Genomic DNA, 16,920 nt, shown 5'->3' on the forward strand with positions numbered 1-16,920 from the left:
ATGGAAGGGGGACCAGAGAGGCCCTCCTCACATTCTGCGCACACCGGGGGAACAGAGGCAGCCGTTAACTCTTTGCCCAAAGAAAAGTACTAAAGAATACCACTATGAAGATTTGTTGGATCAAAAGATTCCTAAAATGTTAAATATTAATGTATCGATCTTATAGTCGAGGAAATAACATGAAAGGGATACCTTTGGACTAAAGAAGTTTAATCTGTTTTCATTTTGCCTTCCCTGGTCACCCCCCCCCCCCTCCCCTTCCTCTCATCAACATTCTAATTAGTTTTGCTAAATAAAACCTTTTTGTTTCCATTACATAACTTATTTTGGCCCCAGTGACTCAGTCTTCACTTGCTCTCTGTGCTTCTCTATGCAACGCAGGCAGATCATGACTGGTGGGAGGGGCCTGTACATAGCTTCCTGAAACCATCAGAGCACCCCACCTCAGTATTCCTCTCAAGAAAACCCTCAGTCCTGATGCAATCAGTGGACTGGCTCTTGGGAAGAGCTATGCAAATGTCAAACAAATGAGAAAATGGCGCAAATGAAGTCATAGCACAAATCCAAATATGACTGCTTAACTCCTCCCCCTCCAGAAGATTTTCCCCCCCCTTCCTGACCAGTGTCATGATTGCAAGCTGGTACTGTAATTCAAGCTGCGTATGTGCAGCTCAGCGTACAATGCCGGGCTAATCTCTGTGTCCCGGAATGAGAGGCCCCTCTGCATGCGCAGCTCAGTGTACAATGCCGGGCCAATCTCTGTGTGCTGGGATGAATGGCCCCTGTGCATGCGCAGCTCAGTGTACAATACCAGGCCAATCTCTTTGTATCGGGATGAGCGGCTCCTGTGCATACGCAGCTCAGCATACAATGCCGGGCTAATCTCTGTGTGCCTAGATGAGTGGCTCTTGTGCATGTGCAGCTCAGCGTACAATGCTAAGCCAATCTCTGTGTGCTGGGATGAGCAGCTCTCATGCAGCTCAACATACAATGCCGGGCCATTCTCTGTGTGCCTAGATGAGTGGCTCCTGTGCATGAGCAGCTCAGTGTACAATGCCGAGCCAATCTCTGTGTGCAGAAATCAGCAGCTCCTGTGCATGCGCAGCTCAGTGTACAATGCCAAGTCAATCTCTGTGTTATGGGATGAGCGGCTCCTGTGCTTGCGCAGCTCAGCGTACTATGCCAGGCCAATCTCTGTGTGCTGGGATGAGCGGCTCCTGTACTTATGCAGCTTAGTTTAAACTGCCACGCCAATCTCTGTTTGCCGGGATGAGTTGCTCCTGTGCATGAGCAGCTCAGTGTACAATGCCGAACCAATCTCTGGGTGCCGAGGTGAGTGGCACCTGTGGATGTGCAGCTCAGTTTACAATGCTGAGCCAATCTCCGTGTTCTGGAATGAGCGGCTCCTGTGCATGCGCAGCTCAGCATACAATGCCAAGGCAATCTCTGAGTGCTGGGATGAGCGGCTCCCATGCAGCTCATCATGCAATGCCGGGCCAATCTCTGTGTGCTGGGATGAGTGGCTCCTGTGCATGCGCAGCTCGGCATACAATACCGGGCCAATCTCTGTGTGCCAGGATGAGTGGTCCCTGTGCATGTGCAGCTCAGCGTACAATGCCAAGCTAATCTTTGTGTGCTGGGATAAGCGGCTCCCATGCAGCTCAACATACAATGCCGGGCCATGCTCTGTGTGCAAGATGAGTGGCTCCTGTGCATGTGCAGCTCAGTGTACAATGCTGGGCCAATCTCTGTGTGCCGAGATGAGCGGCCCCTGTGCATGCGCAGCTCAGCGTACAATGCTGGGCCAATTTCTGTGTGCCAGGATGATCAGCTCCTGTGCATGTGCAGCTCAGCATACAATGTCGGGCCAATCTCTGTGTGCCGGGATGAGCAGCTCCCATGCAGCTCAACATACAATGCCAGGTCATGCTCTGTGTGCTGGGATGAGCGGCTCCTGTGCATGCGCAGCTCAGTGTACAATGTCGGGCTAATCTCTGTGTGCCAGGATCAGCTGCGCCTGTGCTGCGCAGCTCAGTGTACAATGCCGGGCCAATCTCTGTGTCCCGGGATGAGTGGTCCCTGTGCATGTGCAGCTCAGCGTACAATGCCAAGCTAATCTTTGTGTGCCGGGATGAGTGGCTCCCATGCAGCTCAACATACAATGCCAGGCCATGCTCTGTGTGCCGAGATGAGCAGCCCCTGTGTATGAGCAGCTCAGCGTACAATGTCGGGCTAATCTCTGTGTGCCAGGATCAGCTGCGCCTGTGCTGCGCAGCTCAGCGTACAATGCCGGGCCAATCTCTGTGTGCCGGGATGAGTGACTCCCATGCTGCTCAACATACAATGCCAGGCCAATCTCTGTGTGCCGGTATGAGTGGTCCCTTGCATGCGCAGCTCAGCATACAATGCTGGGCCAATCTCTGTGTGCCAGGATGAGTGGCCCCTGTGTATGCGCAGCTCAGCGTACAATGCGGACCAGTCTCTCTGTGTGCCAGGATTAGTGGCTCCCATGCAGCTCAACATACAATGCCGGGCCAATCTCTGTGTGCTGGGATGAGCGGCCCCTGTGCATGTGCAGCTCAGCCTACAATGCCGGGCCAATCTCTGTGTGTCGGGATGAGTGGCTCCTGTGGATGTGCAGCTCAGCGTACAATGCCGGGCCAATCTCTGTGTGCCGGGATGAGTTGCCCCTGTGCATGTGCAGCTCAGTGTACAATGCCGGGCCAATCTCTCTGTGTGCCAGGATGAGTGGCTCCCATGCAGCACAACATACAATGCCGGGCCAATCTCTGTGTCCCGGGATGAGTGGCCCCTGTGCATGTGCAGCTCAGCGTACAATGCCGGGCCAATCTCTGTGTGCTGGGATGAGCAACCCCTGTGCATGTGCAGCTCAGCCTACAATGCCGGGCCAATCTCTGTGTGCCAGGATGAGCATCTCCTGTGCATGTGCAGCTCAGTGTACAATGCCGGACCAATCTCTGTGTGCTGGGATGAGTGACTCATGTGCATGCGCAGCTCAGTGTACAATTCTGGGCCAATCTATGTGTGTCAGGATGAGCAGCTCCTGTGCATGCGCAGCTCAGCGTACAATGCCGGGCCAATCTCTGTGTCCCGGGATGAGTGGCCCCTGTGCATGTGCAGCTCAGTGTACAATGCCGGGCCAATCTCTCTGTGTGCCAGGATGAGTGGCTCCCATGCAGCACAATATACAATGCTGGGCCAATCTCTGTGTGCCGGGATGAGTGGCTCCTGAGCATGCGCAGCTCAGTGTACAATGCTGGGCCAATCTCTGTGTGCCGGGATGAGCGGCCCCTGTGCATGCGCAGCGTACAATGCCGGGCCAATCTCTGTGTGCCGGGATGAGTGGCACCTGTGGATGCACAGAAGTGACATCATCCTGTGCCATCCAATGAAGACAGCCAGAGACCAGGACAAGATGGCGGCACCGGAGAGGGACTGTTGGAAAGGTGAGTATTACCCCCTTTAGTTCCACCTTAATACTGGCGGAAAGCCGCCCGACTCTCTCGGTTGGTTCCATGACGCTGTATATTGTGAATTCTTTGCCGGCCACATCCGGTAATTGGGAGATTTCTCTTCCATGTAGTAATGGCTGCGCTGAGACCTCCCGGCTGGCACAGCGATCTCATGCCAGGCTGCGTGTGGCAGGAAAAGACTAATTACCCGCATTGCCTCCGGCGTGGGCACATGTATAATAACACGCTGGCAGCTGGTGAGCGCTTTCATTAGGAAGCAGGATGGTCCACACGGGATCCATCCTGTGAATTCCAGGGAAGGGGAGGAAAGATGTTCAGCTATTTGTCCGGGTGTGCCGAACGCAGGGCGACCATCACTGGCGGTACATGAAAGGTGGGGTGCGGGGGAGGGGGTGGGGGGTCCGGAATGTCGAGTCACAGAGGTAATCAGGGGAAAAGGAAGACATTATGTATGTTCACCGACTTCATACCAAACATACAACAACACGCCATCCTCCCAACACGTAGAGGCTCCATCATGAAAACAGAGCAGCAAAGCCAGAAAGAACATTGTACCTGTGATCGTTGCATCATGGGCGATCGTTGCATCATGGGTGATCGTTGCATCATGGGCGATCGTTGCATCATGGGCGATCAATGCATCATGGGCGATCGTTGCATCATGGGCGATCAATGTATCATGGGCGATCAATGCATCATGGGCGATCGTTGCATCATTGGTGATCAATACATCATAGGCGATCGTTGCATTATGGGCGATCAATATATCATGGGCGATCGTTGCATCATGGGCGATCGTTGCATCATGGGCGATCGTTGCACCATGGGCGATCGTTGCATCATTGGTGATCAATACATCATAGGCGATCGTTGCATTATGGGCGATCAATATATCATGGGCGATCGTTGCATCATGGGTGATCGTTGCATCATGGGCGATCGTTGCATCATGGGCGATCAATGCATCATGGGCGATCGTTGCATCATGGGCGATCGTTGCATCATGGGCGATCAATGTATCATGGGTGATCGCTGCATCATGGGCGATCAATACATCATGGGTGATCGTTGCATCATGGGCGATCAATGCATCATGGGCGATCAATGTATCATGGGTGATCGCTGCATCATGGGCGATCAATGCATCATGGGCGATCAATGCATCATGGGTGATCAATACATCATGGGCGATATATGCATCATGGGTGATCAATGCATCATGGGTGATCGATACATCATGGGCGATCGTTGCATCATGGGCGATCAATACATCATGGGCGATTGTTGCATCATGGGCGATCGTTGCATCATGGGCGATCAATACATCATGGGCGATCAATGCATCATGGGCGATCAATACATCATGGGCGATTGTTGCATCATGGGCGATCAATGCATCATGGGCGATCAATGCATCATGGGCGATCGTTGCGTCATGGGCGATCAATGCATCATGGGCGATCAATACATCATGGGCGATCGTTGCATCATGGGTGATCAATGCATCATGGGTGATCAATGCATCATGGGCGATCAATGTATCATGGGCGATTGTTGCATCATGGGTGATCAATGCATCATGGGCGATCAATGTATCATGGGCGATTGTTGCATCATGGGTGATCGTTGCATCATGGGCGATCAATATATCATGGGCGATCGTTGCATTATGGGTGATCAATATATCATGGGCGATCGTTGCATCATGGACGATCGTTGCGTCATGGGCGATCAATGTATCATGGGCGATCGTTGCATCATAGGCGATCGTTACATCATGGGTGATCGTTGCATCATGGGTGATCAATGCATCATGGGCGATCGTTACATCATTGGTGATCAATACATCATAGGCGATCGTTGCATTATGGGCGATCAATATATCATGGCCGATCGTTGCATCATGGGCGATCGTTGCATCATGGGCGATCAATACATCATAGGCGATTGTTGCATCATGGGCGATCGTTGCATCATGGGCGATCAATACATCATGGGCGATCAATGCATCATGGGCGATCAATACATCATGGGTGATCAATGCATCATGGGCGATCAATGCATCATGGGTGATCAATACATCATAGGCGATTGTTGCATCATGGGCGATCGTTGCATCATGGGCGATCAATACATCATGGGCGATCAATGCATCATGGGCGATCAATGTATCATGGGTGATCGCTGCATCATGGGCGATCAATGCATCATAGGCGATCAATGCATCATGGGTGATCAATACATCATGGGCGATATATGCATCATGGGTGATCAATGCATCATGGGTGATATATGCATCATAGGCGATCAATGCATCATGGGTGATCAATACATCATGGGCGATATATGCATCATGGGTGATCAATGCATCATGGGTGATCGTTGCATCATGGGTGATCAATACATCATGGGCGATCGTTGCATCATGGGCGATCAATACATCATGGGCGATTGTTGCATCATGGGTGATCAATGCATCATGGGTGATCAATGCATCATGGGTGATCGTTGCATCATGGGTGATCAATACATCATGGGCGATCGTTGCATCATGGGCGATCAATACATCATGGGCGATCAATGCATCATGGGCGATCAATACATCATGGGCGATTGTTGCATCATGGGCGATCAATGTATCATGGGCGATCGTTGCATCATAGGCGATCGTTACATCATGGGTGATCATTGCATCATGGGCGATCGTTACATCATTGGTGATCAATACATCATAGGCGATCGTTGCATTATGGGCGATCAATATATCATGGCCGATCGTTGCATCATGGGCGATCGTTGCATCATGGGCGATCAATACATCATAGGCGATTGTTGCATCATGGGCGATCGTTGCATCATGGGCGATCAATACATCATGGGCGATCAATGCATCATGGGCGATCAATACATCATGGGTGATCAATGCATCATGGGCGATCAATGCATCATGGGTGATCAATACATCATAGGCGATTGTTGCATCATGGGCGATCGTTGCATCATGGGCGATCAATACATCATGGGCGATCAATGCATCATGGGCGATCAATGTATCATGGGTGATCGCTGCATCATGGGCGATCAATGCATCATAGGCGATCAATGCATCATGGGTGATCAATACATCATGGGCGATATATGCATCATGGGTGATCAATGCATCATGGGTGATCGTTGCATCATGGGTGATCAATACATCATGGGCGATCGTTGCATCATGGGCGATCAATACATCATGGGCGATTGTTGCATCATGGGTGATCAATGCATCATGGGTGATCAATGCATCATGGGTGATCGTTGCATCATGGGTGATCAATACATCATGGGCGATCGTTGCATCATGGGCGATCAATACATCATGGGTGATATATGCATCATAGGCGATCAATGCATCATGGGTGATCAATACATCATGGGCGATATATGCATCATGGGTGATCAATGCATCATGGGTGATCGTTGCATCATGGGTGATCAATACATCATGGGCGATCGTTGCATCATGGGCGATCAATACATCATGGGCGATTGTTGCATCATGGGTGATCAATGCATCATGGGTGATCAATGCATCATGGGTGATCGTTGCATCATGGGTGATCAATACATCATGGGCGATCGTTGCATCATGGGCGATCAATACATCATGGGCGATCAATGCATCATGGGCGATCAATACATCATGGGCGATTGTTGCATCATGGGCGATCAATGTATCATGGGCGATCGTTGCATCATAGGCGATCGTTACATCATGGGTGATCATTGCATCATGGGCGATCGTTACATCATTGGTGATCAATACATCATAGGCGATCGTTGCATTATGGGCGATCAATATATCATGGCCGATCGTTGCATCATGGCCGATCGTTGCATCATGGGCGATCGTTGCATCATGGGCGATCAATACATCATAGGCGATTGTTGCATCATGGGCGATCGTTGCATCATGGGCGATCAATACATCATGGGCGATCAATGCATCATGGGCGATCAATACATCATGGGTGATCAATGCATCATGGGCGATCAATGCATCATGGGTGATCAATACATCATAGGCGATTGTTGCATCATGGGCGATCGTTGCATCATGGGCGATCAATACATCATGGGCGATCAATGCATCATGGGCGATCAATGTATCATGGGTGATCGCTGCATCATGGGCGATCAATGCATCATAGGCGATCAATGCATCATGGGTGATCAATACATCATGGGCGATATATGCATCATGGGTGATCGTTGCATCATGGGTGATCAATACATCATGGGCGATCGTTGCATCATGGGCGATCAATACATCATGGGCGATTGTTGCATCATGGGTGATCAATGCATCATGGGTGATCAATGCATCATGGGTGATCAATACATCATGGGCTATCGTTGCATCATGGGCGATCAATACATCATGGGTGATCAATACATCATGGGCGATCAATACATCATGGGCGATCAATACATCATGGGTGATCAATGCATCATGGGCGATCAATGCATCATGGGCGATCAATACATCATGGGCGATTGTTGCATCATGGGCGATCAATGCATCATGGGCGATCAATGCATCATGGGCGATCGTTGCGTCATGGGCGATCAATGCATCATGGGCGATCAATACATCATGGGCGATCGTTGCATCATGGGTGATCAATGCATCATGGGTGATCAATGCATCATGGGTGATCAATGCATCATGGGCGATCAATGTATCATGGGCGATTGTTGCATCATGGGTGATCGTTGCATCATGGGCGATCAATATATCATGGGCGATCGTTGCATTATGGGTGATCAATATATCATGGGCGATCGTTGCATCATGGGTGATCAATATATCATGGGCGATCGTTGCATCATGGACGATCGTTGCGTCATGGGCGATCAATGTATCATGGGCGATCGTTGCATCATGGGCGATCGTTGCATCATGGGTGATCGTTGCATCATGGGTGATCAATGCATCATGGGTGATCGTTGCATCATGGGTGATCAATGCATCATGGGCGATCGTTACATCATTGGTGATCAATACATCATGGGCGATCGTTACATCATTGGTGATCAATACATCATAGGCGATCGTTGCATTATGGGCGATCAATATATCATGGCCGATCGTTGCATCATGGGCGATCGTTGCATCATGGGCGATCAATACATCATGGGCGATCGTTGCATCATGGGCGATCGTTGCATCATGGGTGATCAATGCATCATGGGCGATCGTTGTGTCACATGGAGGGGGGGTGATTGTTGCGTCACGGGTGATATTTGCATCATGGGTGATCGTTGTGTCATAGGTGATTATTGCATCATGGGCAGGGGAGGACTGACAACTCATGGGGCCCCCGGGCAATAGGGGATCATGGGGCCCCTGTGTCCTTGCCCAAACTCGAAAAAGCCTATGAAAAAGGTACCAGGGGCATCTCATGGGGCCCCCTACTGACCCCGGGCCCTCGGGCACTGCCCGAGTTTCCAAATGGTCAGTCCACCCCCTGATCATGGGTGATTGTTGCATCATGCTGCGCCCGTCCTGCAGACCATCCTTCCCTGGGCACCTGAAGGCTCCTGGCCACCCGTCCTGCAGACCATCCTTCCCTGGGCACCTGAAGGCTCCTGGTCACCCGTCCTGCAGACCATCCTTCCCTGGGCACCTGAAGGCTCCTGGTCACCCGTCCTGCAGACCATCCTTCCCTGGGCACCTGAAGGCTCCTGGTCACCCGTCCTGCAGACCATCCTTCCCTGGGCACCTGAAGGCTCCTGGTCACCCGTCCTGCAGACCATTCTTTTTCATTTTTCCTTTTTCTTTTACCTTAGTTTTCTTTCTTTCCTTTTATCGTTTTTGGCTGACATTTGGCTGAAAAGTTCCCAATTTTTTTTTTTTTTAATTTTGGCGTTTGGCAAAAATGTTCTCAATATTCACTAAGTTTTTATTTTGTTTTATTGCGATCTTATTTTTTCTTTTTGGTATTTTAATCTTTTTTTCATTTTTTTTCTTTTTCTTTTACTTTCTTTTTCTTTCTTTCCTTTTATCATTTTGGCATTTGGCTAAAATGTTCCCAATTTTCCTAAGATTTGTTTTTCTATTGTCATCTTTTTTTTTTTCTTTTTTGTATTTTAATCTGTTGTCATTTTCTTTGACTTTATTTTTCTTTCTTTCCTTTTATGTATTCCTTTTATCGTTTTTGGCTGACATTTGGCTAAAATTTTCCCAATTTTTTTTTCATTTTGGCACTTGGCAAAAATGTTCTCAATTTTCACCAATTTTTTTTTTGTTTCATTGCAATCTTTTTTTTTTTGTATTTTAATCTTTTTCAATTTTTTCAACTTTATTTTTCTTTCTTTCCTTTTATCGTTTTGACATTTGGCTAAAATGTTCCCAATTTTTTTTTTTTTTTTTTGGCACTTGGCAAAACTGTTCTCAATTTTCACAATTTTTTTTTTTTTATTGCAATCTTTTTTTTTTTTTTTATGTATTTTAATCTTTTTCTTTTTTTTCTTTTTATTTGACTTCCTTTTATCGTTTTGGCATTTGGCTAAAATGTTCCCAATTTTTTGCTAAAATTTTACCAAAACTCTCAATTTTAGCTCATTCCTAGCACGCCTCTATATAATGTGATGGGATAATGAGAGGCAGAAAATATTTCCAGTTTCGCGTGACAATACGAAATCAGCGCTTGCATTAAAAGCACTTTTTTTTTTTTTTATAGGATTAACCCCCTCAGTCTGGTGCCACCTTTGCCCCGGCGCTGAAAGAGTTCGCCGGCATGTTATGCGCCAGACAATGACGCCTGGTGACAGCCCGGGCTAATTGGAGTAAATGAATTTATCTTGGGTGCAATGTTTCTCGACGCACGCCGTTTCCCTTGCATAAGTGATGAGCGCCAGCGCCTGAATTAGCTCTGACTTTTTAATCATTTAGGAGTGCAATCTGTTAATTAGCGGGGGGGGGGGGGTATAACGATGCCAGATCTGCAGCTGCCTGGCCGCCTCTGAGATTCTCAGCCACGTCAGACTGCGATTTATTCATCCTCCCCGACAGATGCTGCCAACAGTCACGAGGGGGGGGGACACCGACCCCCGAACTTTCCTTTCTACATGGGAAAAACTTGCCGGCAAACGCATGGAGGAAAATCGTCCTTCGTGGACCCGGAGAGCTGTGACATTCTCTGGATGAAACGATGTCTCTGGCCTGATGGGGCAAATGAGTCCTGGATATTTTATTACTGGGTTGCGTGTCTTGGAAGCACGCAATCTAAATGATAATTGACGCAGATTTTTTAAATATATTTTTAATATTTTTTTATATATTTTTAAATATATTTTTAAATTTTTTTTTATATATTTTTTATATATTTTAATATATTTTAAATATTTTTTTCTATATATTTTTTACATATTTTTTATATATTTTAATATAGTTTTAATATATTTTTTTTATATATTTTTAATATTTTTTTAAATATTTTTAAAAATATATTTTTATATATTTTTTATATATTTTAATATATTTGTAATATTTTTTTATATATTTTTTATATATTTTAATATATTTTAAATATTTTTTTCTATATATTTTAAATATTTTTTTCTATATATTTTTTACATATTTTTTATATATTTTAATATAGTTTTAATATATTTTTTTATATATTTTTAATATTTTTTTAAATATATATTTTTATATATTTTTTATATATTTTAATATATTTGTAATTTTTTTTATATATTTTTTATATATTTTTATATATTTTAATATATTTTTAAGATTTTTTTAATATATTTTTTATATATTTTATATAGTTTTTATATATTTTAATATATTTTTAATATTTGTTTTATATACTTTTTATATATTTTTTATATTTTTTTATATTTTTTTTATATTTGTTTATATATATTTTATATATAGTCAATATATTTATTGCTGCATTTTGTATACCTTTCGCATTATTTGCCGCTTCCTTTTGTGAGCTCTCCTCCTCCCAACTCTCCTATTGAGTTGCATTATAAATGTACAAATTGCTGACACAATTCACACCCTGTGTAATAACATATGCTAAAAGAAAAACGCCAAAAAAACGCCGGTTTGCTGCGTTTTCCCGCGTTTACCAGCGTTAGAGCGTTTTTGCAGCTAAAAAAAAAAACTCCTCTGGAAACCCACTAGCTCTGGGGGTTTTTTTTCCAGCTAAAAAATGCAGATTAAAGCCCAATATTGTAAGTCCTCGTGCACGCTGGGCGGTTTTTTTATAACAGCGGCTGTTTTGGCGTTTTTTTCTACAGTCGGTAAACTCCCCAGCATTTTATCCTACGTGTCCGTGCACACATAGGCTTTAATCAACGTTTTTTGGCTGGAAAAAAAAAAAAAAAACACCCAGAACTAGTGGGTTTCTAGAGGAGCTTTTTAGCTGTAAAAATGCTCTAACGCTGGTAAACGTGGGAAAAATGCAGTAAAACGCGGCAAAACGCAGCAAAGCAGCATTTTTGTGCATTTTTTATTTATCATATATATTTTTTATGCTCCTAAAGGCACGGGCTAGGCGGGCATTCTTGTTGACATCTGAGCGAGCGTTGTTATGTGTGATACTTTTTTAGGGCCGGTGAATGCATGCGCGTTTTTGACACGTTTTTGGTACGATCCGCTGCGTTTGTATGCCTTATTGACGCTTTCCAGTGCGTTTTTAATGCATTCCAGTTTATTCACCGTACAGCGATCGGTGTTCTGCTGTTTCTTCTGTCCGGGTACCGGATCACAGTGTCGTGCGCTCCCAGGGAGTGTGCATAGGCAGTGAATGCAGGTGACGTTTAGAGACGTCAACCCGCTTCGGCAGCTCTCCCGTCTGGATCATGTCTATAAACGGCTGGAGGGAGCGCTGCCAAAGCGGGTTGAAGTGTTTAATCTGCGTTTTTTGGCTGGAAAAAAACCCAGAGCTAGTGGGGTTTCCAGAGAAGTTTTTTAGCTACAAAAACGCTCTAACGCTGGTAAACGTGGGAAAATGCAGTAAAACGCGGGAAAACGCAGCAAAGCAGCGTTTTTGTGCATTTTTTTTTTAGCATAGATATTTTTCATGCTCCTAAAGGTATGGGCTAGGCGGGCATTCTTGTTGACATCTGAGCGAGCGTTGTTATGTGTGATATTTTTTTAGGGCCGGTTCATGCATGCGCGTTTTTGACACGTTTTTGGTACGATCCGCTGCGTTTGTATGCGTTATTGATGCTTTCCAGTGCGTTTTTAATGCATTCCAGTTTATTCACCATACAGCGATCAGTGTTACGCTGTGTCCTCTGGGTACCGGGTCACGGTCCCGTGTGCTCCAAGGGAGCGCATGCATAGGCAGTGAATGCGGGTGACGTTTAGAAACGTCAACCCGCTTCGGCAGCTCTCCCGTCCGGCCCATGTCTATAAACGGCTGGAGGGAGCGCTGCCGAAGCGGGTTGAAGTGTTTAATAGGCATTTTTTGGCTGGAAAAAAACCCCCAAAACTATTGGGTTTCTAGAGGAGTTTTTTAGCTGCAAAAACGCTCTAACGCTGGTAAATGCGGAAAAAACGCAGCAAAGCAGCGTTTTTGTGCGTTTTTTTCAGCATATATATTTTTTATGCTCCTAAAGGCACTGGGTAGGCGTGTATTCTTGTTGACATCTGAGCGAGCGTTGTTATGTGTGACACTATTTTAGGGCCGGTTCACAGTATAGAGACGCAGTCCAGATGCGTACCGGAAGCGTTTTTGCATGCGCGTTTTTGACGCATTTTTGGTACGTTCTGGTGTGTTTTTGATGCTTTCCGGTTCATTTTGGCTAAATTATTATTATTATTATACAGGATTTATGGCGCCAACAGTTTGCTCAGCGCTTTACAATATAACGGGAGACAATACAGCAACAATACAGTTCAATACAAGAGGGATAGGAGGGCCCTGATCCTGGGAGCTTACAATCTAAGAGGGAGGGGCTAGTGGTACTAAAGGTAGTAACTGTGGGGGATGGACTGGTTGGAAGAGTAGAAGATTCCAGTATTAGCTGAAGGCAGGATAGGCTTCCCTGAAGAGACAGGTTTTCAGAGATCGCCTAAAAGTGAGCAGAGTAGGCGATAGTCTGATAGATTGGGGTAGGGAGTTCCAGAGGATGGGGGAAGCTCTGGAGAAGTCCTGGAGATGAGCATGGGAGGAGTTAGCACTAGTTAGCACTTTCGCTTGGCAGTACTCGGGTCATTGGTTTGAATCCAAACCACGGTACCACCATGGTGCCTGATGTTTGCATGTTCGCCCTGTGCCTGCGTGACTTTCCTCTGGGTACTCCGGTTTCCTCCAACACTCCAAAGACATGCTGGTAGATAAATTGGCTCCTGTCTAAATTGGCCCTAATATGTGCATCAGCATTTTTTGGCTGGAAAAAAATCCCAAAACTAGTGTGTTTCCAGAGGAGTTTTTTAGCTACAAAAATGCTTTAACGCTGGTAAACGTGCAAAAATGCAGCAAAGCAGCGTTTTTGTGCATTTTTTATTTAGCATAAATATATTTCATGCTCCTAAAGACATGGGCTAGGGGTGTATTCTTGGTGATATCTGAGCGAGCGTTGTTATGTGTGACACTTTTTTAGGGCCGGTTCACAGTATAGAGACGCAGTCCAGATGCGTTCCGGATGAGTTTTTGGTGCTTTTTTGGATGTTCCGGTGCGCTTTTGATGCTTTCCAGTTTTATATATTACAAAACATATAAATTAAAATATATTTTAAATATATTTATAAAATATTCTTCCCAAATATGTTGACACATATTTGAAATGCTACAATTTTTGGCCTTATTCAATATATTTAAAAAAAAAAAAAAAAAAATATATATATATATATATATATATATATTTTTTTTTTTTTTTTTTAACACAGCATGTTGAAATGCGTTTTTTATATATTACAACATATATGAAAAATGTTTTTTAAAAATACATTTTTTTAAATATACTCTTCAAATTTTTTTTTCTTATAAAAAAAGTAATTTTAACATACTGTATATTTTTACATATATTTGTAAATGCATTCCAAAAATGTAGGTGGAATAGGTCAAATGTACATTCCCCTGTAAGGGGTTCACTCCAGGGCACAGCTTCTCTCCCACAGTCCTCTTCAAGGTCTCTCCAATGCCGCAACAACCTCCAGCACTCCTTCGCTCAAAAAAGAAAGGCTTTTGGTAAAAAGCACTATAAACTTTAATAAAAGCAAAAAAATAAATCAGATTCACAAGCAAAGTGCTCTACCTTACATATACTTACATAGTTAGTCTGGCTGAAAAACACAAAAGTCCATCCAGTTCAACCATTAAAAAAAAAAGTTATAATCCTACACCCACAGTTGATCCAGAGGAAGGCGAAAAACCCAGCAAAGCACGATCCAATCTCCTCCTGCAGGGGAAGAAATTCCTTCATGATCCCCCGAGAGGCAATCGGATATTCCCTGGATCAACTTTCCCATAAATGTTATATCCAGTTATATTCTGTGTATCCAAGAAAGGATCCAGGACTTTCCTACAGCAATCCACTGAGCTGGCCACAACCAACTCTGGAGGGAGTCTATTCCACATTCTCACAGCTCTTACTGTGAAGAAACCTTTCCATGTTTGGAGATTAAATTTCTTTTCCTCCAGACGTAAAGAGCGCCCCCTTGTCCTCTGTGATGACCTCAGGGGGAATAACTACACCGAGTTCACTATATGAACCACTGATGTATTTATACATGGAGATCATATCCCCCCTTATGTATTATACATGGAGATCATATCCCCCCTTATGTATTATACATAGAGATCATAACCCCCCTTATGTATTATACATGGAGATCATATCCCCCCCTTATGTATTATACATGGAGATCATACCCCCCCTTATGTATTATACATGGTGATCATATCCCCCCCTTATGTATTATACATGGAGATCATATCCCCTCCTTATGTATTATACATGGAGATCATATCCCCCCTTATGTATTATACATGGAGATCATATCCCCCCCTTATGTATTATACATGGAGATCATATCCCCCTTATGTATTATACATGGAGATCATATCCCCCCTTATGTATTATACATGGAGATCATATCCCCCTTATGTATTATACATGGAGATCATATCCCCCCTTATGTATTATACATGGAGATCATATCCCCCCCCTTATGTATTATACATGGAGATCATATCCCCCCTTATGTATTATACATGGAGATCATATCCCCCCCTTATGTATTATACATGGAGATCATATCCCCCTTATGTATTATACATGGAGATCAAATCCCCTCCTTATGTATTATACATGGAGATCATATCCCCCCTTATGTATTATACATGGAGATCATATCCCCCCCTTATGTATTATACATGGAGATCATATCCCCCTTATGTATTATACATGGAGATCAAATCCCCTCCTTATGTATTATACATGGAGATCATATCCCCCCTTATGTATTATACATGGAGATCATATCCCCCCTTATGTATTATACATGGAGATCATATCCCTCCTTATGTATTATACATGGAGATCATATCCCCCTTATGTATTATACATGGAGATAATATCCCCCCCTTATGTATTATACATGGAGATCATATCCCCCCTTATGTATTATACATGGAGATAATATCCCCCTTATGTATTATACATGGAGATAATATCCCCCTTATGTATTATACATGAAGATCATATCCCCCCTTATGTATTATACATGGAGATCATATCCCCCTTATGTATTATACATGGAGATCATATCCCCCCTTATCTATTATACATGGTGATCATATCCCCCCCCTATATATTATACATGGAGATCATATCCCCCCTTATGTATTATACATGGAGATCATATCCCCCTTATGTATTATACATGGAGATCATATCCCCCTTATGTATTATACATGGAGATCATATCCCCCCTTATGTATTATACATGGAGATCATATCCCCCCCTTATGTATTATACATGGAGATCATATCCCCCCTTATGTATTATACATGGTGATCATATCCCCCTTATGTATTATACATGGAGATCATATCCCCCCTTATGTATTATACATGGAGATCATATCCCCCTTATGTATTATACATGGAGATCATATCCCCCCTTATGTATTATACATGGAGATCATACCCCCCCTTATGTATTATACATGGAGATCATATCCCCCTTATGTATTATACATGGAGATCATATCCCCCCTTATGTATTATACATGGAGATCATATCCCCCCCTTATGTATTATACATGGAGATCATATCCCTCCTTATGTACTATACATGGTGATCATATCCCTCCTTATGTATTATACATGGTGATCATATCCCCCTTATGTATTATACATGGAGATCATATCCCCCTTATGTATTATACATGGTGATCATATCCCCCCT

General features: G+C 44.3%; 1 protein-coding gene across 1 annotated transcript; it reads left to right on the forward strand.

Moving 5' to 3' along the window:
* Positions 1-8,717, forward strand: CATSPER1 (cation channel sperm associated 1). The gene is given in 5 exon segments (XM_089661424.1): positions 1-86; positions 7,418-7,507; positions 8,042-8,155; positions 8,345-8,461; positions 8,588-8,717. Coding segments are annotated over 5 exon segments (537 nt in total).
* The last annotated feature ends 8,203 nt before the right edge of the window (positions 8,718-16,920 follow it).

This window comes from Staurois parvus, unplaced genomic scaffold, assembly GCF_062004578.1.
Source record: "Staurois parvus isolate SC_StPar_1 unplaced genomic scaffold, SC_StPar_1.0 ptg001335l, whole genome shotgun sequence".
NCBI classification, from domain to species: Eukaryota; Metazoa; Chordata; class Amphibia; order Anura; family Ranidae; genus Staurois; species Staurois parvus.